The sequence below is a fragment of the Indicator indicator genome, chromosome 6 (assembly GCF_027791375.1).
Source record: "Indicator indicator isolate 239-I01 chromosome 6, UM_Iind_1.1, whole genome shotgun sequence".
Classification (NCBI taxonomy): domain Eukaryota; kingdom Metazoa; phylum Chordata; class Aves; order Piciformes; family Indicatoridae; genus Indicator; species Indicator indicator.
In genome coordinates, this window is record NC_072015.1 from 25,845,565 (window position 1) to 25,869,057 (window position 23,493).

The 23,493-nt window shown below is 35.7% G+C and overlaps 1 protein-coding gene across 1 annotated transcript in view; it reads left to right on the forward strand.

The window, feature by feature from the left end:
* CDH19 (cadherin 19) overlaps positions 1 to 23,493 on the forward strand; it is a 35,103-nt gene that overhangs the window by 5,319 nt on the left and 6,291 nt on the right. Inside the window, exons 3-8 of the mRNA XM_054381871.1 lie at positions 3,873 to 3,992; positions 5,146 to 5,310; positions 5,977 to 6,161; positions 7,758 to 8,011; positions 11,615 to 11,751; positions 16,532 to 16,653. Coding sequence (XP_054237846.1) covers positions 3,873 to 3,992; positions 5,146 to 5,310; positions 5,977 to 6,161; positions 7,758 to 8,011; positions 11,615 to 11,751; positions 16,532 to 16,653 — 983 coding nt within the window. The remainder of the gene's footprint in view (positions 1 to 3,872; positions 3,993 to 5,145; positions 5,311 to 5,976; positions 6,162 to 7,757; positions 8,012 to 11,614; positions 11,752 to 16,531; positions 16,654 to 23,493) is intronic.

Consider the following 23,493-nt stretch of genomic DNA (forward strand, 5'->3'; position numbering starts at 1 on the left):
CCAGTAAAAGAATCAAAAGACACCCTTTTAATCAATTTATTTTCAAGTCAACTTGCTTATGCAACCTTCTGTCAGGAAAAAGGTGTATGATTGTTTTTCACTGATACAAGCAGGTAGCCTTATTTGTCTCAAGATTTCTCCATCTGAGTTTTTGGTCAAATAACTTTCTAACATAATCAGCTGCTTGTTCAGAGGGTACTTCTTGCCTTTACATCTTGCACTCAAATTTGAAGACAAGACTTGTGCCTACACTGCAGGTGGGGGTCTCATCAGAAAGGAAAAGAAGGGCAGAACCCCCTCTCTCAGCCTGCTGTCCACACCATTTGGGATAAAGCTGAGAATATGGCTGGTCTTCAGGACTGAAGTCAGCATTGCTAGCTCATATCCAACTTTCTGTCTACCAGTACCCTCAAGTCCTTCTCTGTAGGTTCTCAAAAGGTAGGAGCTGCACTTCTGCAATGAAACCACATCTTACTTGTAAATCCCAAAGCATTAATCTTCACAAGAAAATTTCTAACCTCACAGTAGAGAGAAACAGTATCAAACCAAAATTTGTAACATGCACCACAATAGTTTAGCATATCAATGCTTTTCCCCTAATAAAACAGAATATCCTCTTGTATAACAAGGGATATGGCCCAGAATTCTTTTAAATGATATAGTGCAATAGATTTGGACTTGGCTTTCAGAGTTCTCTAGCAGCAGTTCAACTCACTGATGCTAGAACTGAGATCTCCTAGCAATTTCCTCACAGAAAGCATGCTCAGGGAGCATGTGAAGTACTTGGGAAAACAGTTCAGACTCAGTAAACATTTTGTCTGAAACTAAGGAAGCAAGGAGAGGATAATTCACAGCCAAACGCCTCAGAGAACCACAAAAAAACAGAAAACAGGCACAGATATTTTTGCCTAAAGTTAGGTACATATATCAATAAACATATACTAATGTAGCAACAAATTAGAATGTTTTACTTATTTCTTAGCTCTCTATTACCATCACTACTAAATTTTATTAGGATTTTATATGCAAGTGTCACAGTAAATGAAAAGTGTGCCAGCAAATGGACTCTCTTCTGAGAACACAGAACTTTGGCTTTCCCTCAGGCTTTTAGTATAATTTTACATTAAGTGGCTTCCATATAACTGCTAAACTTGTACAAATGCAGTATATCTGATGGAATGCTTCAGATTCAGATGCAATAATAGATCAGTTCTTAATGTTTCTATGGATTTCAAGCTCTACTTAGAAAAATGAATAACTACTTGTTTTTCATTTTTCATTATTTATTGTTTGGAGGGCCTGCAGTCTACCTATTGGGCCGCACTACGTACCCTAAGAGGGGTAAAAACAGTGTTGCAGAAATGCAAAGAAAAACTTATGCAGCAATCAGCAAAAAGTTGTTTGCCTTAAATAAAGCTGATAAAAAGCAAAAGATGTGTAACCATATTTATTACGCAGCTTAAGATATTACTGTCTGCATAAAACACATATTTGGGGCTAAGCTTTGTATTGACACCACACAGACTTCCATATTCAAAAATATATGTTTGAAAGCACACAAACATATTCAGTTGGTTTGTCTCTGCCATGATATCCATTTTCACATACATGTTGTGCAGCTGTATGGTTGTTGGACTGTCAATTATATCATGGCATGGCTGGAGTGACAAGAGGTGTAAGTTTAGGGAATTTTTGTTTGTTTATTTGTTTTTTGTTTACGGGGTGGTATGTGTTGTTATGTAGTCCCTATTAATGTAGAGGTTCATATAGTGATCATGAAATGTTTCTTCTAAAAGAATGTGAGCAATAATAGTCCTATCTTTACATGTCCTCCTGCCACCTCAGTTCAAAAATGGTCTCCCTCCTGAGAATGCAGATCTGTTAACTCCTCCCTCCACGTCAGCTCCCCCTTTAGTTAAATGCTCTCTGCCTGCTCAACTTTCCATTACATCCACCAGCTGCATCCCATTGAGCCCAACTGAACAAATTCTGTGCTTCTGTCTTATGCTATGTTGTGGAGGAATCAACAACTAGCTGAAGACCAGCTGAAAAGTAGAAGCAGTAAATGCTGGTTTAGATGCAAGATTTCTTTCTAATGGTTGGCAACTCTGTAGAAAATAAATCTGTTTTTAAATGAGATGCACAAAAGCTGCAATGATAACTTTGCAGTCATATTTATGTTGGATTTTATTCCTGATTTATTAAGTGGGTGTTGTAAACAAGTCCATTCCAAAGTCCATTCATAACAGACTGTACCTATTGGACCATTCATAGCTCTTGATCCTTTCCTAACTAGCAATCTAATTTTTCTTTTCCAAAAAAAATGCATTCTAGTCATGTTAAATTGTCTTAGAGGATTAATTTCCTGTATTAGAACCGTTTCCACAAAACTCATATGAGGTTAACAGTTTTGGAGCTGAAGAGCTCCTCTACCCTCCAATCTTATTAAAGAATACTGTTATTCTTGAAGCATGTAAGTGCTTTGATTAAATATTCATCTCTCTTTTTTTTTTTCTCTTTATCATTTCTGTAGAGCAGTAGGGAGCAGTATATATATATATATGTATAGATCTATACAAACACCTCATATACATCTAAATGTCAGAAATTTCATACTGCAGATAAATTTTGAAGGACATAGAACTTGAAAATATGGTTGTAATTACAACATTTTAATGCACTTCCACTCTGAGAGAAGATAACCCACATTGTGGAATGGCTTGAAGTGCTGCTGAACAAATTGATAGAAAATTAAAGAAAAAAAAAAGCTAGGTGTTTTTTTTTTAATAATTGAAATATTTAATTCACTATATTCTTATATAAGAAACTCTCCTTCATTTCTATTTAAAATTAAAACTACTGAACTGATAGAAAACTCAGGAATAATAATAATATTTTTTTTTGAGGGGATAAGTATGAGATTTGAGTTTGTAATAAATCAGATGTTTCTGGTGGAACTCATTGCCTTCCATCATTTCTTATTTTTTTTTCCTCCAGCGTAATTATACTGATAAACAGGTGCAACCATGTGAATGTATGTCAGAAAGGTTTTTGACAGTAGCTTGATTTCCTTCTGTGCCTCAAAAGAACAGATACTTGTACTCTTATGCAGACCCTAGACGAGAAAAAAAAAAAAGAAAAAAAGAAGAAGACAAATATAATGATTAACCTACAAAATGATGCTGCTTTGAATATTTTCTTTTAAAGGACAATCATCATTGATGGTACCATGAAATTGCTGTCAATCTTGTATCCAGGATATAACCAACTTCCAGCCAGAGATGAAATCAAGCTCTGCAGATTGATTCTGTTGTGGTTTTGCACCGGGGATTCTGTTGTCACTGTTGCACTGGGGGAGGCTCAGTAAAGACTCAGGGATAAAAAAATGTTATCAGACCTTTGTTATTTTTCTTGACTGCTTTGCTTGCAAACAATTAATTTCCTTATCACCAGTGGGCCAATTGCTGATAAGGTGCCTATGTTTTCTTACTGTCATGGGAAACTTCCATAAAATACTTTGATGAATATACAAAGGGAGGAGAAACAATTTGCTACTCTGTTCACATCTCAGAAATTAGGGGAAAAGGCGTAAGATATGTAGTATTTCAAGCAACATAAATGCAGTGCTGAAAAGCCACACACAATTTATTTTTATTTTAACTGATAATTTGAAAGCAACACAAATAGTGTCCTATTTAAATGATAAATTTTAGGAGGTGGCATTTGCTCCTGTAAATTTTCAGGACTGTTTGCTAATATAGCTCATCTGTTAAAAGGCTTTAAAGTGTTTATGTTTGTAATTATGGGATAATTTCTACAAGAAAAAAATAAACATTTTTTGTTGTTGTTTTTTTTTTTTTTTTTTCCTTGAGGTACTTCGGTTATACAGGTAACAGCTACAGATGGTGATGATCCTTCTTATGGGAATAGTGCCCGTCTGCTTTACAGTCTCATTCAGGGACAGCCCTATTTCTCTGTGGAGCCAAAAACAGGTACTACAAATGATCTTGTAACTTGAAAGCATTCATAAACTAACATTTATGTTATACAAACAAAAATGCCTTTGTTCATTTCAACACTGTTCCAGGTTTAAGAGCCATAGAGATTAAAAGTCCTCCAGGGGCTAGATAGCCCATGAAATGGACACCAGAAAAATGTAATCTTTTGTTATTTCATCCCATAATTCCTACATCTCCCCTTTATAAACAGCACAGGCTATTCCCTTTTTCCTTCCTCTCTTCTCCCAGCACACGTGGGCTCTTACCTCACAGGGGAGTGGGGTCTGGTGCAGGTAAGCTGATTTTCTGGTGGTGGTCTTTTTGGCTTGGTTTGGGGGGAGGTTGTGGAGAGCTTTGGTCTAATGAGGTTCTGCGGTAAGCCTAGATTGGAGAACTGGGCCAAAGTTGACTATGGATTTGTGTATTTTGTATGTTTTTGTATTGCTGTGTATAGTTGTGAGTAGTGCTTCCATTTAAATTTCCATTCTTTCCAATCCTGTGTGGAGCATTTTCTTTCACTCCTTTGGGAGAGGTAAAAGAGCTTCTGTCTGCTCTCTAAAACCACGACAAACACAAAGATCAATTGCTACCACCCTCTACTTGCACATCCTTTGTATAGCTCCTATATCTGGATTAAATAAATTCTTTCTTTCCCATAGGAAGTTGATTTTTTTTTCTCTCTAGAGAATCAACAATTTAATTTACATACAAAAATATTTTGCTGAAGGAAAGAGTTGGATTCTGAGTACCCCACTCAACAAATGGAGATAGGAACACTTAGGGCTTAACACCTCTATGACTTTTTATGTGACATTCCTGTCTTTGTGTTGGAAAAAACATAGATATGTGTCATACCTCCAAAATCCTGATTTCTGGGGAAGAAAGATGGTTTTATATGGTAAATAAGATATATGGTGCATTTTGCTTCCCAGAACTCTAAGTATGCAGAATGGATCCTTCATAGAGTGTAAGTGTTGCCATGAGTATTAGCTCCCAGTATTAGGACAGCTGTGAAGTGCACGGTATAGAATGTGACTTCATAACTGTATCAAACGATGCATTTTATAGCAATATTATGTGGACAGATGTTGGGAAAAAAATAATAATGTATTATTGTATGCTATTATATTCTACTTTTCGTTTTTAGGGGTCATCAGAATGGCTTCCGGAATGGACAGAGAAACAGAAGATCAATATTTGGTCATCATTCAAGCCAAAGATATGGTTGGGCAGGCAGGGGCACTTTCAGCAACAGCCACTGTTACCATCAATCTGTCTGACATTAATGACAACCCACCTAAATTTCAACAACGTGAGTATAGGTACTTGCAATAGTTGGAGTCTTGAGGAAATTTAGATCTTCTACAGATCTGTTGAGTGATAGGTCTTTTCACAATAGGATTGTTTTTTGGTTTGGTTTGGTTTCAGCATACAGATTTAAAGCTGGAAAAAAAAAAGAAAAGAAAACTTATCTTTACAAAAGACCTCAGACCTGCTGGCTTTATTGCTAGGCCGTGGAGATAAATGATTTGTCAAACTGCTTTTCTTAGAGTTTGCCCTACCTAAACCTAAAATCTTAGCAATGGGATATTTGGTACCATTTTTAGTACCATTTTCCTTCCCTCTTTTTATTCTTTGCAGACACAGACTGCAAACTTTTCAGCAAATAATGCAACCTCTCTGTCCAGGGAGTTTGTAGCAGACACAGGAGCTGAAAGCTGGGCTGCCAGGAAGGACTACTGACATGCAGTTGGGAAGCAGTTTTCCTTAGTTCTACTCAGCTTTTTATTTGCTGCTAAAGTGAGGCTGAGAGCACACTGATGAGCGGAAAGATTGTCATCCCCTGCCCCCAAGGTCTATCCATTGCTGTGTAGATCCATTTCCTGAACAAAAGTTTTTGAGAGCCTTGAGTCATTAGAGCTACAGCAGCTAGCATCCACAGCAAATCACTAAACCATGTCAGTATTTTTTTCTTTAGAACTCTACTATATGAATGTCTCTGAAGAAGCTCCTGTGGGCACCACTGTAGGCAAAGTCTTTGCAGAAGACGGCGACATAGGGGAGAATGCAGCCATGGACTATTCCATTGAAGGAGATAGCTCAGATGTTTTTGACATCATTACCGACAATGAGACGCAAGAAGGAATTATCTTATTAAAAAAGGTGAGATCTCAGAAACCTAAAAATAGAAGACCAAGAGAGGATCTCATCAATGACTGTAAATATCTTAGGGGTGGATATGAAGTGGAAGGGGCCAATCTCTTTTCAGTGGTACACATGAGGAGAGACTTCTTTAAAGTGAGGGTGCTGAAGCACTGGAACAGGCTGCCCAGAGAGGTTGTGGAGTCTCCTTCTCTTGAGACATGCAAAACCCTCTTGGATGCATTCCTGTGTGGACTACGCTAGATGATCTTGCTTTGGCAGGGAGGTTGGACTCGATGATCTCCAGAGGTCCCTTCAAACTTCTAATGTTCTGTGATTCTAAAAATTCTTTAAACACTGTAAGGAACCTTCTCAAGCAAGCTGGATGTTTTAAAAAGACCTATTTCTTTGGATTCTACTATTTATTTTTCTTTCTTCAAGCTTTGTGATTTGTTTAGGGTATTAGGGGGATAAAAAGAAACATACTTTTCTTTCTTGTTTTTTTTTGGTTTGGTTTTTGACACATTCCTATTACTACTGAATACACTGGTTGAAGTATCTTAAGGTTATTCCTAGCTGTGCAACACAGTGTATCCTATTGTGAGAAAATCTCTTCCATGCATCATCTGTAAATTCTTTATCAATATTTTGTACACAATATTTCCTCACTTTCAACACTTCTTGTTAAACCTTACTGAAGCTAGAATGCATTGCAGCTTTAGAACAACAGTGGAGGTTTTATTAGGACATAACTTTGGAAAAAAAACAAACCACTAAATACACTCAAAATTATCAGTTTCTGAATTAAGATATGTAAGAGGCTTTGATATTGTGTGATTTATTTTAAAGTCATGAAAGAAGATTTCAAGGTCACCTAGGCCATCATGATGACAGTTTGAGAGCCTAGTGAAATCCAGGATCCTGGATTCTAACATTTAGTGTTTGTTGGGTTTGGTTTTGTCTTCTATTTTTTTTTTTTTTTTTTCACTGTTCAGGAAGAGGGTTTTGCTTGATTGGTTTGGTTTGGTTTTGTGGTTGACATTATTTGTTGGTGTTTTGTTGTTGTTTTTTGTGTTTGTTTTTAACTACAGAAGATAAGGACTAGCAATAATAGTTTCATAACTATGTGTTTATTAAACACTTGTAGTCTTCAGGGAATTTATTTCCTTTAGATGTTAAATATTAAAATACTTAGCTTAAGCACCACAGATTAACTGATTTGCTTTTTTCTTTAGGGTAGGAGTAAAGAACAATATTCACTAAGGTTATGCCTACACTGGAAATACAAGTAGTAATGGAATATATTGGTTTTCTTAGGGATGACCTTCTGCAGGAGGACCTCTTTTACAGTGTTGTTTAACTTAAATATTAAAACAAGACTAGATGTGAAAGCAAATAATGGCAGCACAGTTTAAAGCATTCTTAGCTCAAAATAAAATAAAATAAAAATAAAAACAAAATAATAATAAAATCTTATAAGTAACTACTTTTTAAACATTCCAAAAGGAAGGGAAGCATTATTTTGTTTTAATTGACCTTCACTTATTGAACTAGATTTAGTTGAAATGTGAAGAAATCCACATCTCTTTTCAATTCCACGTCTCTCTTTCTTAACAGAAGGTGGATTATGAGAGCAAAAGGAGATACAGTATTCAAGCAAAAGTTGTAAACAGGTACATTGATGACCGTTTTCTGAAAGAAGAACCATTTGAAGACAAAACCATTGTCAAAATCGATGTGGAAGATGCTGATGAACCTCCAGTTTTCACCTTGGAAAACTATGTGATGGAGATTCCTGAAGAGGCTGTGGGTGGCACAGTGGTGGGCGTGGTAACTGCTAGAGATCCAGACAATGATCACAGCCCAGTCAGGTACCTAATTTAAAATGCAAACAGGCCTCAAATATACATGTAGGTGGGATTTCCAAATGCTATTGATGTTCATTACCCTGGCTCTTTCTGTTCCTTTCCTTGGCTATTTCTGTTTCTTTCCTTGGCTTGTGATTTCTTGATCATGCATTCAATGTGACAGCCTATGTTGTTCTAGGTATTGTGGCAGGTGACCATATAGTCACTTGCTCAATTCCCCAGCCACTGAGATGGGAGAGAATTAGAAGCGTAAAAGTGAAAAAAATCCATGGCCTGAGGTAGAACCATTTTAATAATAATAATAAAAAAAAAAGAAACAAAGATAAGGGAGTGAAAAAAAATGCCTCCCCAGAATAACCACCAGCTGGCTAATACTCAGGCAGCTCCTAAGCAATGGCAGTTCCTCCCAGCTTTATTGTTGAGCAGAACATTGTATGGGATATCCCACTGCTTACTTGGGTTCATTTGTCCCAGTTATGTCCCCTCCTAGCTTTTTGTGTGCTCCTGGCTTGCCCGCTGGTGGGCTGGGTTGAGAAGCAGAAAAGGCCTTGACACTATGTAAGCACTGATCAGCAATAATGAAAACATCTTTGTGTTATCAACACTGTTTTCAGCACAAACCCAAAATGTAACCTACTATACAGAGTGACAGTTTTAGGCTGTGCCTAGGAAAATTTTCCACAGATCTTGAACAGAAAAGTGATAGAATGTAAATAAATGACTGTTGGATGTAAAAAGGAAAATAATGATAAGGTCTAAATAGTCCTTTTGGTCTGATTACTAACATAAAGTCAGTTGTCTATACTAACTCTTTTCTTTTTGACTTCCTTCACTCTGGCAGATACTAACTGGTACTTCTGCTAGCTTGCTGACCTTGACTGCATTCTTTGTTGTGGTTAAGTATTAACAAGCTCTGCTCTTTTTCCCTTGTCCCATGTACAGAGGGGAAGGAGGGAGAGAGAGGGAAGCTGTTGATAACCCCCTAATTTTGTCCAGAGGGGTTCTTGTGCTGTTTATAAATTGTAAATAAATGTAAATATTGTCTATTTTGTACATATTTATTGCATTCCATATTTCTTGATTGTAGTTCTGCTTGTATACAGCTTCATTTGCTTTCAGGTGAGCTGGTCTGGCAATTTTATGTTAGAGGGAATTTCAACCCATCACATACAGCTACTAGGAAGAAATTTAACTCTGTACCAGCCAAAACCAGCACACTAGGTTAAATCCTGACTTCTAGCCCCAAATCTGCACAAATGACCCTTGTGCATCTTTGCAAATACCTTGAGATAGGTTAATATTTTATACAGTGGCCTAGCTAGGGTACCATAGCCAAACCTCTAAGTGTCTGGAGTAGTTCCAGTTTCTTCCAAATAAATTCTGGAGATATGAAGAAATGGACTCATCGCTAGGAGGGAGACAGAGAACAGCTCCACTGGCATCTGCTCAGCTCAGCATGACCAAAATTTATCAGTTTCCTACATCTACCATGATTGCCTCACAGAGATGTTATATAAAAACAGTCCCTCAGGCTTTTAATTTTGGAAAATAATTTTGCTGTTTCTTAAGGGAGAAAACAGGTAATTAGTCTTTAGCATGAGATTTATGATTAAAATAGCTTCTTGAGCTATTTGATGTGACTGTGTACTGTGCAATTTAGACAAGCTAGGATACAGGATCAAGTGGATGAGACATAAAATAATTTGTTGTTTAGATTCTTAATAATAGAAACATCTATCTATATATATAGATATTAGTGCCTATAGTTAGGCTCCAAAGGTTTAGTCAGAGCAAGGCCATATGTTGTGATTTTACATTCATTTATTTAGTTAGTTAGTCATAGGCTAAATTAAATAATAATAAGTAAAATATATTTGTACTTCTTTTCTTCCCTCCCCCAAAAAAGTGCCTTGTTTTGTGCTTTATTTAGATAATTGCAACATGTCCTGTAGAACATTTAAACCTAGTGCATATCCATAACCTTCTTAGTTTGAAATACTTTGATGGAACATGCTACAAAGTGAATGTGTCTGCATGGTTCCAAAACAAGTGATGCATATTTTGCATCACTGAGTTTCCTTAAAATAGAAGCATGTCACTTTTAATGTTCATTGGGCTCAGTGCCATGCATATGAATCTAATTTTGAAACCATTGCCATCATAAATAATAACAATTACGTATATATAAAGCCAACTGAGTGGCCTTGTGGAACACAGTTTTTAAAGTAAAAAAACAATAATGAAACAAAACCTCACTGCATCAATGATAAAAAATAAGCAAAAAATATTAAAAATAGATTTCCTGAAAATCAGAATCAGAAGTCAAACAAAACCAACAAAGAAAACAAAATATCAATGTTAGAAAACCCTGAACTGTCTTTAGATACAAAGGATAAGGAATACCTACATTTTTAAAAATATAATAATACAATAAAAAAAAGACAAAATTGAATTGTAGATCCCTAAAATAGAGGTTTGTACATGTCAAATCTTTAGCTCAGGTGGTGAGAACTCTCACTGATTGTGTTTTGTTGGTTCCTTGATTTATCCTCTCATTCATGTTCAAAACAGACAAAATAACAATTTAACAAGATAAACAAAAATAGATAACAAAATAACAAGCTAAAAAAAGATAACAAAATAACAAGATAAATAACAATTTAGAGAGTCATCCAACTGCTGGCACATAATCTGAGCTGGAGTCTTAAGTGCCAACAGGAGATAGAAAGACATTATCAAACACAATTAAAGGTACAATAAAAGAAGGAATGCTTACATGTGGGAATTCTAAGCTGGAGTGGTAAGAACCTTGCAGGTCTTCAAACAGGTTTTATTTGTGATAAAGACCCCACTAGGAACACACAGTCTTTTTTTTTTTTTTTTTTTTTTAAATATATGTCATGAAAATTATTAGTAAATATCCTTTCCATTTGAACCAATATCTTTGGTGTCTTTTTCAGTCCATCTCTGGCCTGTGACCAGTGGTTAGACTTTAACAATTTGAATGGTATGTATGCATGTACATGTGCATGTGCATGTCCACACATGGACATCAAGAGACTTTTCAGTGAAGACTCAGGAACACTGAACTCATTTGCAATCATCTCCTGCATCAGGATTTTGTATGCTGCCCAGGTGTCACCTCATTACAGATAGTTGTCTGTCTTTCTTTATAATGCCCATTCCCTTGCTGTCAGAGCATGTCAGCAATGATAAAATAGATTTGCCACTATACCTCCACTTAGCTGTTAGTGTTATTCACTTCACAAGTGGCACTTTTGCTGTTTCTTTTCAACGAAGTCATTCACCTGCTGTGAGCCTGACTTAGAAGTAAGAATGAATAATACATTGCAGATTCAGTTCACATTAATATAGATCTGAGACATATTTAGTTTTATAGAAAGAAGAGCTTTGATCTTGACAGGAGTGAATTTTAAATGTTTATAAGAGTACACTTTTCATGATTTCTGAGCTATTGCAACACAAATTTATATGTATATATGCACAGTTCTGTTTTCTCAACTGACAATATCTTTCTGTGTCCTTGCTTCTGATAGAACATTTCAGTATTAGGGAACCTCTTTACTTTCTTTTTTTTTGGTGCAGGTACTCTATTGTCCATGGCATGCGTTTAAAGAGATTGTTCAGCATCGATGAACACAATGGAACAATCATTACAACTAAACCTCTGGACCGAGAGAGAGCTTCTTGGCACAACATAACTGTTACAGCGACAGAAACAAGTGAGTAAGAAATTTAAGGAAGGCTGTGTTTTATATGCTGTGAACTGTAATTATCCTCTGAATATGCCTTCTTTTAGGGGGGAGAACACATGCTCCTTTCTCATTATATTACTGTTGCTTGCTACATTAAGAAGCGTTATTAAAATGATTAGTTAAATAGAAGCAGAATGTATTTGAGCTCCAAGGTCCTGTGCTCTTTCATAAAAGATGACCTTATGATAAAGAGAAAGGAAATTGTAATAGGATCAAGGCTGTAACGTTTTCAAGTTACACTGAAGCATATGAATTGCTCCTGGAGTGAAAGATCTTATGTTAAATTAGACCCTGGTTAATTTCACACCAGATTTTTGACTAGTGTGAAATTAGCCAGGGTCTAATTTAACACCAGTATGAAACTTGTGGCTCATTAATTGTGAATATAAGGCCTAAATCAGCTAGACTTCTTTTCAGTGAGAATTACATCCATGAAGCACCCTTTATATAGATTTCACCTGCCAGTGTGATTTGAAAGTCAAATGCAAATTGCCTCTGTGTGTGCTTTTGGTGATCTGATTGCCCTAACTCTGGGACAGCACTCTAGAAAATTAACAGCTACTGGTTTATAAGGCAGTTTAACAAGATTATTGGGACACTGTTTAAAAATAAATCACATTCATTCTAATAAAGTCTCAAAAATCATATCAAACTAGAGTCCAATCAATAAATCAGACAAATTTTTGTCAAATACTTTTAAGCATTTTGTGGTTTAGTTTATTTGTTTCTTTGTTTGCTTGTTTGTTTTTATTTTGTATGGGTTTGGTTGGTTGGTTGGTTTGTTTTGTTTATTTTTAATTCTGGATCTCTGTTAAGTGTTATTTATTGTTAAGAGTACTTTAAACATGTAATCATAAACTGCACTGTACCCCAACGAGAGCTTTCCCTATATATATATATGTAATATATTACTGATAGAATTTTAATATAGGATAGTTGGTGGCCATCTCCATTGGAGAATTTATTTTTTTTTATATTTGGGAACTGATAGTATTTTCTTCCTTTTCAGCTTCTCTGTGAATTTTTAAACATGCATTTGTTTCCCTTCTCATGTTATTGGGCAGCTGACAGGTGTAGGTAAAATTGATCTCTGGCATATTTTTGTCATGTCTTGAAAAGCACTGTGGAAATACAGCAGAATGACTTTGGTCTGGAGTCTTCTGTTTAATTAAGCACCAAAATAAGGAAAAACCAAATGAATAAGTGTCTCTTGCAGCAAAAGAAAGCAAGTCTTTCACAGTAATGGAAGTTATTATGGAGAAACCAAGCCCTTATTATCTCATTCTATATAACTTTAATGATGATATGGTCACTGTCTATAACACTCTATTGAAAAGCATTGAAGTTAGGTCACCTTGGTCTGAGCATACCTGAAATGATTGATATTATGAAGTAATAGCATTTTATTCCTTGAAATATAGGCATAACACATGTTGTGTATGAGACAATTGGTGGATGACATTGTGGCTCCACTGAAACCCAGTCAAAATGCCATCTACATAAGATATTCATTGCAGCTAGGACATTGAAACTACACCACAGAAGCAACATTCTTAGAGGTCTATTGAGTTCCTGGCATTCATAAAGGACACAAAACTTTTGCCTCTATTGAAATGACAGGCTTCAGAATTTGTTATGGATCATTCTATCCTCATGTCATGGAGGTAAGATGTTTCAAAGCTACCCAGAAGTATACCTAATTAATTACAGTTTAAACACAAGCAGGCAAAACCTACAATCTGTTGAGTTTTATTCCACTTTATGCCTAAACTGGTTCTAGGTCAAGAGAAATCAAGTTTCCTTTGATCAGTTTTTATCTGGTTGAAATCAGCTTCCGCCTAGTACCAAGCTGAAGCACAAATAGCATTCTAGCCAAGCATGAAGGAAATAAATCCTTAAGTCATCACCTTTACTTAACATTGATTTACTGAGTCAGATGAAGACTGACTGGTAATTATTTTATTCAGAAGAGGAATATCTATTTGAACTGCAGATGACCAACAAAAATTCCCAGTGATAGCAACTGGCTTGAGCTTATTGTGATCCTCATTTCTCTGTATACCTATTGGAAAAGTTCACAACCACTCATAAGAAAATTTACCCACAGGAAACAACCATAATTTTCTCAATGGATCTAGTAGACGTCCTTTTGTAGCTGATTCTAGACCTACTACATGACTGCAGAACTTATATCTCTTCAAAGGTTTCAGTCATGGATCATTTAGCATTTAGTTATCACCTTGTTCATACATACATTTCTTGACAGGCTTCCACCTTTTTACATTAGTCCTTTAAAAAAATAATAATTAAAAAATCATGTCAATTTATTTTAGGAAGTAAAGAAATTTGTTTAGTTTCAATTAATATTATTGCAATAGCTCTTGTCATTATTGTTAGAAGTTTGCTTTTACTGGCTCATGAGAATGCCAAGCTTTCTTTAATCCCCTGCAAGTTCTACTTTGTCTCTAGAAATGGTCACAGCTTTTCTTTTCACACTGTTCCAAAAGAAGGAGGTTACTAATTTTGGTGCCTAGTAATTAAAACATCAGCTTAATTCTTCACACTGATCCAGTCTATTGCACTTGTTATTCTGTTCTCTCAGACCTTGCTTTTCAAGTTCTGATCTCTCTTATGGAGATTATAACAAAGACATGTTCTGCTCATTGAAAAATCCTCTAGGCTAATGTAGGATGTGAATATAGCTATGTTCAAATTCTGACAGCTCTTTTCCTGTGTAAGGGATAAAACACAAAACAAGTGTTGCCTAACATCTTCTGCAATTGTAATCAAAGGAGTCACTTTGCTTAACCCAAAATCTACATTAAATATTCACCAGACACTGATTCCAGGAGTGGTTTTGCAATGTGTTCCTCCATCCCAAAATGAAACACCTGTGATTTCAGAAAAAAATATCAACTTCCATACTGTTATCTTCCAAAAGAAACACAAGAAATCATAGTCCTTGCCGTTAAATGACATTCCTTGTCAATTCACCATATACTAAGGGGAAAAAAAAAAACAAACACAAACAATAAAATAACACAAATTTAGTAAGGAAGTAGACACAATAATATGACCAAAAATAAATTGGAAAAAAATAATTATTTGGTGAAAGAAAACATGTGAAGGGCAGTTCTAGGGTGAAAGGTGTTATCTAACTGTTTGTGCAAGCAAAAGGTAGGCTTTAAAGCCAGCATAGTAACCACAAATCTTGTGAACAAGCAATTTAGGAATAGGCCAAGGCAGCTGTGTTCTTCTTATGCCACAGCATATACAACTGAAGCCACCAAAGTTATTCTCTGCCCCATAATAGGTGATACAAAGTTTTCCTTTCAATGCTGATCCAGGAAAATCTCTGCCCTACACAGTTAATTCTGACTGAAGAGTCCATATAAATCCTACACTTTCAGTGTTATTTCTGAACATGGATGTGTGCTCCTTTTTATGTTTATGAAAAATAAGATGATCACTTTATCATTGCCTATTGTACCATAATGGCAGTTGGGATCCAGCAAGAGAAATGCCATCCCAAAAAGAAGTATGTTGAAATGACTCTGACAGTTCATAAACTTTAGTAAATTAGCACAACTCTAATGATTTCACAGAAGGAATAGCAATGTGAAACTGCTGAGTATCTAGCCCTTTATCTCTGTGGTAGTTGCTTTTGCTGCCATTTCCTTTGGCAAAAGTCTCAAAGCTATCAGCACAAATTCCACAAGATCCAAGAAAACAAATGTTTGCTCCAAGCAACTAGTGAATTATACATTAAAAAAAAAAAACCCAATGTGAGAACCAACCAAACCAAAGTGAGGCAAAAAGGAGGTTTTGTTTTGGTTTGGTTTGGTTGGATTTTGTTTGTTTGGTTGGTTTTGGTTGTTTGTTTATTTTTTCCCCCTTTTTCTTTTAAAGATCTCTTTGAGTAATTTGAGAAAATTCCCTATGGATTTCTGAACAGGTCAGAAGCAGTGACACTAGCATCCATCATGAGCTGTATTTTAACTATAATGGATACTCTTGTGTCTGCATACTGGAATAAAAAACAGAAGGGGTAGACAGAAAGAGGCATAAAAGGGACTAGTTGCACGCAAAGTGGGGCCAGTCAGTACATCATCTGGCTGAGCCCTGCATGTGTTCATGTCAGTGCTATCATTTTATATCTTCTCATAAAATATTTTTTGACTATGTTTCTGGGAAACATGATTTAGTTGAAGATGTCACTGCTCACTACAGAGGGGTTGACTAGATGACCTTTAAAGGTCCCTTCCAACCCTCTTTGATTCTCTGCATAATCTCTATCATCGTATGTGTATGTGTGCTGCAGAGTCTGAAGTACCAGCTACCAGTGAGACCTGCACATGTGTAAGTGAAAATTGCCTCCAGCTACTACCCAGATTGAGGGTCACAGGGAACAAGTGTCTACATCCTCCCTGAACTTCATGTGTATCAGGTGTGTGTGTATTAATTGGTAAACTTTAAGCTGGACTCAGCAGTGAGTAGGAGGTCTTTGGGTCCGGACCAGATACTAAGAGAGTATTATAACAAGTATGGAGTATGGAGTTTTTTATGGGTATGGACTAAAAAAGATTTAGTACAGAATGTATCCATAGACTTCAGTGACTATTTTCTTCCCTTCAGACTATCAGTAAAATTTTGTAATGCTCACATTAGTTTAAAATATGTAGTAGACTCCAACTTCTGATTTCTCCTTCTTTTTTTTTTTTTTTTTTTTTTTTTTTTTTACCATTAGGAAATCCTGAAAAAATTTCAGAAGCGAATGTGTATATCCAAGTTCTGGATGTTAATGATCATGCACCAGAATTCCCTAAATATTATGAAACATTTGTTTGTGAAAATGCAGTTTCTGGCCAGGTAAGTGTGAAGGAGTTAGCTATCATTTTTCTCAGCACTATGAAGATTGAGGTGTTCCTATTTCTTGTAATATCAGTTATCATCATTACTGTTGGTACAGACTCTATTTTGCCTGTTTGTAAAGTTAGTTCTGTTGATATATGTATAGTTTGAATTTTAGATGTCAGCAGACTGATGTGTATTGTTCCTCCTTTAAAAGAAAATTAAATCATAGAATGGGCTGGGTTGGAAGGGACCTCTGAAGGTCATCTAGTCCAACCCCTCCCACAGTCAGCAGGGGGGGCGTCCTCAACTAGGTCAGATTGCCCAGAGCCCTTGTTTCTCTACCGAAAAAAAAAAAAAAATTAAGAAAGAAATATAGAAATAAATTTCTGGAAAAACAAAACAAAATACCCAAACCAACAACAACAACAACAACAAAAACAAACAAACAAACAAAAAAACACAACAGAAAACAAACCCAAATGAATCACCCAAACAAACAAAACCCAGACCAATCAACCAAAATAGTCAAAACCAGCAACAACAAAACAAACAAACAAAAAACAAGACCAAAGAGCATAAACCAGGGATGTGATTCATGTTTATGTCACAGAAGTTAAAACTAGGCCTAGTATTGGCTGCAACAGCATGACACACTTTGGGAGAATCAGACCTGGATCAGATTCAAACCAGATCCGTTGTGTTCTTGTGTTAGAACTCATTTATTGTGTTCTAAATTCAAATGCTGTGCAGTTCAGTGGAAGTCTGAAGAACTCTAAGTTACAGCCATTGCAACATCTTCTCTAGCTGGCAGCTTGTGAGATTGTCCTGTTAAGCATCCTTCCCTAGAGATATTTGTTCATTTCCTTCTTACTCCCCAGACAAATAGGGTCATATCAGTCAGCTGCCCTAAGCTCCCAGGGATACTGCTGACTGTCCATTTTTCTACACCAACTTTTCTCTACAGCTTTACTTTTTTCCTTTTTTTTTTTTTTTAATTTTCTTTTCCAATTGATGCTGTTCTAAAGCCTAAGCCCTAAGTTTTGTGCAATAACTGTGCTGCCAGGCTCCACACAGGAGTCCTAAAGAAAACTGCCAAAAGAAAAACTTTGATTAGTCTGCAGTTAAATAAAGCTTTCCTTGTAGCAAAAGTAATTTCTTCACAGTTTTTCACATCCATTTATTTATTTCTCTATTGTCAGTTAGTTTGTTTGTTCTGCATTTGGTAGTTTTCCACTCTGCATAAGCTACCCCTGGTTCACAGCTACTTGGAGCAAGCCATTTCTTTCAGTCTTAGGGTAACTCATTGACAGATTAAAGTACAGACAATAAAGCAAATACCACTTCATGCTTCTTGACTTCAAGACACCGTGAATTAAATATGGAAGCTTATAAAGTGGATATTTGTAATCTGTGTCTTGGACTTTCTTTCAATTAAAAATAAAAACCAAAAACAAACCCCAAAACCTAGGTGATTTATTTCTCAAGGTTTTTATCATTACAGAGCTGCTTGCTGATAAATAACATCTATATGCTAGCCCATTATTGGCTACTTTTCAATAATAAATTCAGTTTACATATTTCAAGGATCACTGGAGAAAGTGGTGCTGTGAAGAAGGGTAATGACGTAAAAAATAAATGCTTTGAATATGAAATACAGAATTGTTTAATATTCTGATACCTGAATGAGGAATAAACAGGATTTTTTTTTTTTTTTTGCCTTTTTACAAACAGTCAAAATGTTGCTTTGGATTTGACTGATTTTGATTTTTTTTAATTGGTTTGGTCTGATTTTTTTTTTTTTTTAGTTTTTCATTGCTATAGGTTTTTGAGAGTCAAAAGCATCCTTAGATACCAATGACTCTCATGTTAAATACTTTTCTCATTAACAGATCATCTTAAGAACAACAGGAAATTGCTGCTGAAGTGCATAATTATAAGTCAAAATTCATGATATTTCACTCAATAATCATGATATTAAAATAGAATTGATAGCTGATATATGTCCTTCAGTCATATTATGCTTGCCTGGTTTGTTTTGTTTTGCTTGGTCTTGTTTTTCACTTCTTACTCACAGAAAAAAAAAAAAAAAGATTAAAAATTATTTCAGACCTGTTCTGGTTGTCCACTGAATAATACAATTTGCATTTCAGAAGAATCAATTTAATCATCTGAAGGGATTAATCAGGACACTATATACCTTTTTATCTTAGCCATATTTCTGCGATTGGTTCCAAACAGTTCAGGAATCTGCTCATATGTTATGAGCTTAGATCAAATTTTGTATAGATATTCCATAACTTTTCCATTTCCAACATAGCTATCCCTATCCATCTAGCTGGAAATTATATTCTGAGAGGTATTCTCAGATATGTTATGTAGCTCTAGAACTTAGTTGCTTCCCTGTTCTCAGCTGAATTGTGCCCAACTTGTGAAATACTCTATTTACAACCTCCAACTTACGGTGTTTGGGGGAAAAGAAGGAAAAATACTGCAGAGGGAAAGATACTGCCAAAAAATAAGTGTTTCTTTGGGTTCCTTTTTCTTGATGTCTTCCTGTTTTACAATAAAAGTAATGCAGAATCATGTGGCAAAGTTGTTTTTTACAGCCTTGGAATATAGTAGGCTATGATAAATAATGTGAAGCACGTGATGAATAAAACTAATTGTTGTTCTAATTATCCAAACTCAGAAGCAGTTGATGGTAGCTCCAACCTAGAGCAGAATGATTGGCTTTATGTTTTATTTTCTAAAAAAGATTAGAAAAAAGTTCTTTGTCTGCTTTTGCTTAATGAGTTTTGACCTTCATGTTCCTGTATAGTGGTTTTGTGAGAGTTACATGTTTAGTTTAGCCTCTGAAAGACATTCAAACAAAAGCATTATATTTTTGTCTATGGAATTCTAATTTGAAATTTGACAATAAAAGTGGAAGTAAAGAAGACAGATAGGTAGGTTCTGGCATCATTCTGTATCAATTCATCATATTAGATGTTTTGAGTGGATTTTTCACTACCTATTTCATATTATTGTTCTGTACTCTGCTATAGTCCAAGTCAGCTGTATACTAACCACAACTAAAGATTGTTTGCACGCTGAAAAACCACTCTGACTGCACTACCAGTAGTAAATACATTGTTTTGGAAAGTACTTAAACATGAAAGCTCTTGTGCTGGAATACTGTGTCCAGTTTGGGGCTCCCCAGTTCAAGAGGGACAGAGATCTACTTGAGAAAGTCCAATGGAGGGCTACAAGGATGATTAGGGGACTGGAGCAGTGTTTGATGAGGAAAGGCTGAGAGGCCTGGTTTTTTTTAGTCTGGAGAAGAAAAGATTGAGAGAGGATCTAATAAATGTCTATAAATATCTGAGGGGTGGGTGTCAAAAAGGAAGAGAAAGCCTCTACTCACTTGCACCCTGTGATGGGACAAGGGGCAGTGGTCATCAAACATTACTGAGCAATGAGGAAAAAAAAAATCTAGTAGTTTTAAGACCTCTGCGAATTTGAACAAAAATCCAGTTCTGTGCTCCCCCAAAAGATGGGTGTTTGGATCTCTTTCATCCTATAGACCACAGCAGAGCTCCTACTGAAGGATGTTGGGTGAAAAACAAAATGAAAGAAAATAAAGCAGAAGTAAAAAGAAAACACTTAAAAGGGAAGGGGAAGGAAGTAAAAAAAAAAAAAAGAAAGAAAGAAAAAAAGAAAATCTGTTCCTACTTCCTTCCATCTTGCTATAGTTGGGTATGGGTACATGCACAAAGGACTTCAGAACATACATTCGAAGTACTGTAACATCAAACTTTATAGTGCTGGTAGTTGTTCAGATGGGGAGTCTATGCCTTAAGCTGAATTTGGTGAAGAGAAATCCCTTAGAAGAAGAAAGGATTGTAGCAGATAAGATTTCTTCTTTCTTCTAGACATCTTCAAAATTTCAATTCAGTGAGATTACTTGGGGTTGAGGAAATATTTTTTCAATTAATCTAATATTTTTTCAATGAATTTAAACTACCAGGCAGTTAACTACTCCATACTCAATAGTTTGTTATTTGCAAGACAAATAACACTGAGACAGACATTCCGTCAAGAACAGTTTGCAGAAATTCACTTCGATACAAATTAATTAATCGATGATAAATCAGAGGTGTTACTATTATCTTAAACTCCTTCACAGATGATATTTATTAGTTGAAAGTGCACATGAATCAGATGGATAGGGAAGTTGAGAACACCATGATACCTCTTTTTGTGACCTTTGATCAAAAGAGCTCCTGCTGTTCCCAGCAGCGGGCTCAGTTTTCTTGGAAAGAAACCATAAACAAGGCCCATCTACCATGCACTTAAATCAGTTTTTCAAGAAAGATCAGGTGAATTAGTCTCAGTTTTAAAGAAATGAACATTTTCAAATGGACTGCTGGATTATTGAAGCATCTAGATTAATGAGACTTGAAATAAGAAATTTTACAGCAATTAAATTTCACTCTAGTCAATACAATAGGACCTATAACCTTGAAGAAGCAGCACAGCATTTACTCTATTTTTGTTGTTTGAACACAAAAATCAAGGGGTTTTTTAAACCTTGACTCACAAACAGCAAGTGCAGTTTCTCAGTCTGTGCTGCCAGTTTCCCTGGTAAAAAGCTAGAATCTCCCAGGTTAGATGTAAAAAAGGCTAGGAAAGCAGGAAAAAAAAAAAAAAAAGAAAAACAACCCACAAAATCCCCAGTTTCCTTCTCTCTAGGTGATTTTTCCTTTAGTGTCAGCAGAATCAGAGCTGCCTATTTCTATCTGAATATTTTATAGACTCATCTGGGTTTTGCTGAATTTTAAGAGAAGTGATACAGTAAGAAATAAACAAGAAAGTTTTGCTCTGTCCTTATGTTCCAGATATTCCCTTGCTTCTAGGGTGAATCCTTAAAGGTATGTGAATATGCCTAGAATAATCATAGGAGTCTTAGGTTTGTGTAGAAGAGCACAGTAGAGATCAAAACAAGGGAAGGTGAGGGGTTTGATTTTCAGCTAAACACATACTCCTCAGAGTTGTATTGATAGAATCTGACATAGATAACATTTATATGGGCAAACACATTCTATGTGTAAAGTAACAGAAGTTAATAATGAAATAACAAAACACTATCCAATTTGCAAGTGCAGTAACTTGATGATGGGCTCTTACAAATATGTTTCTCAAAGAGATCTTTAATACATGGTTAAATAACTTGATCAGAATAAGTGGAAGTATAAAAATCACATCTATAATTAATGTGTTGGGGTTTGTTTTGTTTTGTTTTTTCTTTTTTTTCCGTAAGCAAGTGGGTAGGGAACTCTTCTCTGCTGAGTAACTAAACTAAATAATAATAAAATTAAAATAAAATAACAACAACAACAACAAAACAGGCACAAAAAACAACTACAAAAAAACAAACTAAATAGGCAGGCAGGCAGGAAGAAAGGAAGGAAGGAAGGAAGGAAGGAAGGAAGGAAGGAAGGAAGGAAGGAAGGAAGGAAGGAAGGAAGGAAGGAAGGAAGGAAGGAAGGAAGGAAGGAAGGAAGGAAGGAAGGAAGGAAGGAAAAAAGGAAGGAAGGAAGGAAGAAAGGGAGGGAGGGAGGAAGGAAGACAAAAAACCAGATCCTACATGTTGCTAAGATGTCTTTGTAGGTAATTAACTACATTATTCTGCATATTCATTCTAGCTTGGTAGACCCTGCCTTGGACAGAGCAGACCCTGAATTGTACAGATAGACATACATCATACAGAGCCTTTTCTCAGCTGTGACCATAGCGATTTTGCTACTAAATTATCAGTAAAGGCCAGCAGAGCCTTTTTTTGCCATGTTTTCAGGTGTATAGCAAAATCCTCTTGGGAAAATGTGACATTCCTAATGTTTTAGACTGCATATATAATTTTATTCTTTATTGCTGTTCATATTGAGCATATTCTGAGAACAATATTCCCTTATACTAATGAAGTTTATGATTTATTATCAGGTAATATGAGGCATAAGTTAATGCTTTTCATTAATTTATTGACCTGCATGCCTATACCTTTATTTACATCACCTTAGCTATGTGGTTTGTTCTGACAAAAGGGAACAGACTTCCTCAAGTAGCTTCATCTTTTGTACACTCTCACCAGGTATATCACTGAACAATCACTGCTCTTGATAGTGGCAACAGAAGAATCTTAGGGGTCCTCATTTTTCCATAGAGATTTGAAATACCACAGGCAGAGTGCTAAGAATACAAAGCTTCTGGGGTATAAGCCACATTTTGCACTCTGCTGTGATGATTTCATCAAACTTATCTTGTTTGAAAGGAAGAAGAACTGTGTGCTGAAGTCTTAGAACTTCGACTGGAAAAATTAGGCAAGAGTTTTCAAAGGCACAGATGGAAGTCTGTAGTGTAGTCACTTCTGTTGACTTAACTGCTTTACTTTTAAAGTATAGCTTGTAACATTCATATGCTTTCTGGTTTGGGAAAGTTGAAGCTTCAAGATTCTTGGGTGCAAATATCTACAAGGCATGAAATGACTGATAAAGTAGAGAGCAAGTTCAAATCAGACACTTTTTCTGAAAGGCAGTGAGCTAGCATCAGTTAGCTTTCATCTGGGTCAGAGAGGTTTCATACTTCCTAATATATATTGATGCCCAAGTCATTAAATAGTTATTCATTAAATTCACAAATATGTGTTGTTTTTTTTAAGCAGAAATATTTCTAATCATGTTAACTACAGATTGTTTATTTATTGTTTATCATTGTTTATTTACAGAGACAAAAGATATTACTTTCAATGACAACTTTTACTTTGTCTTGCAATGACTGTGGGGTTTGACATATTTGTAATCAAGGCTATTGTCTTTCCTT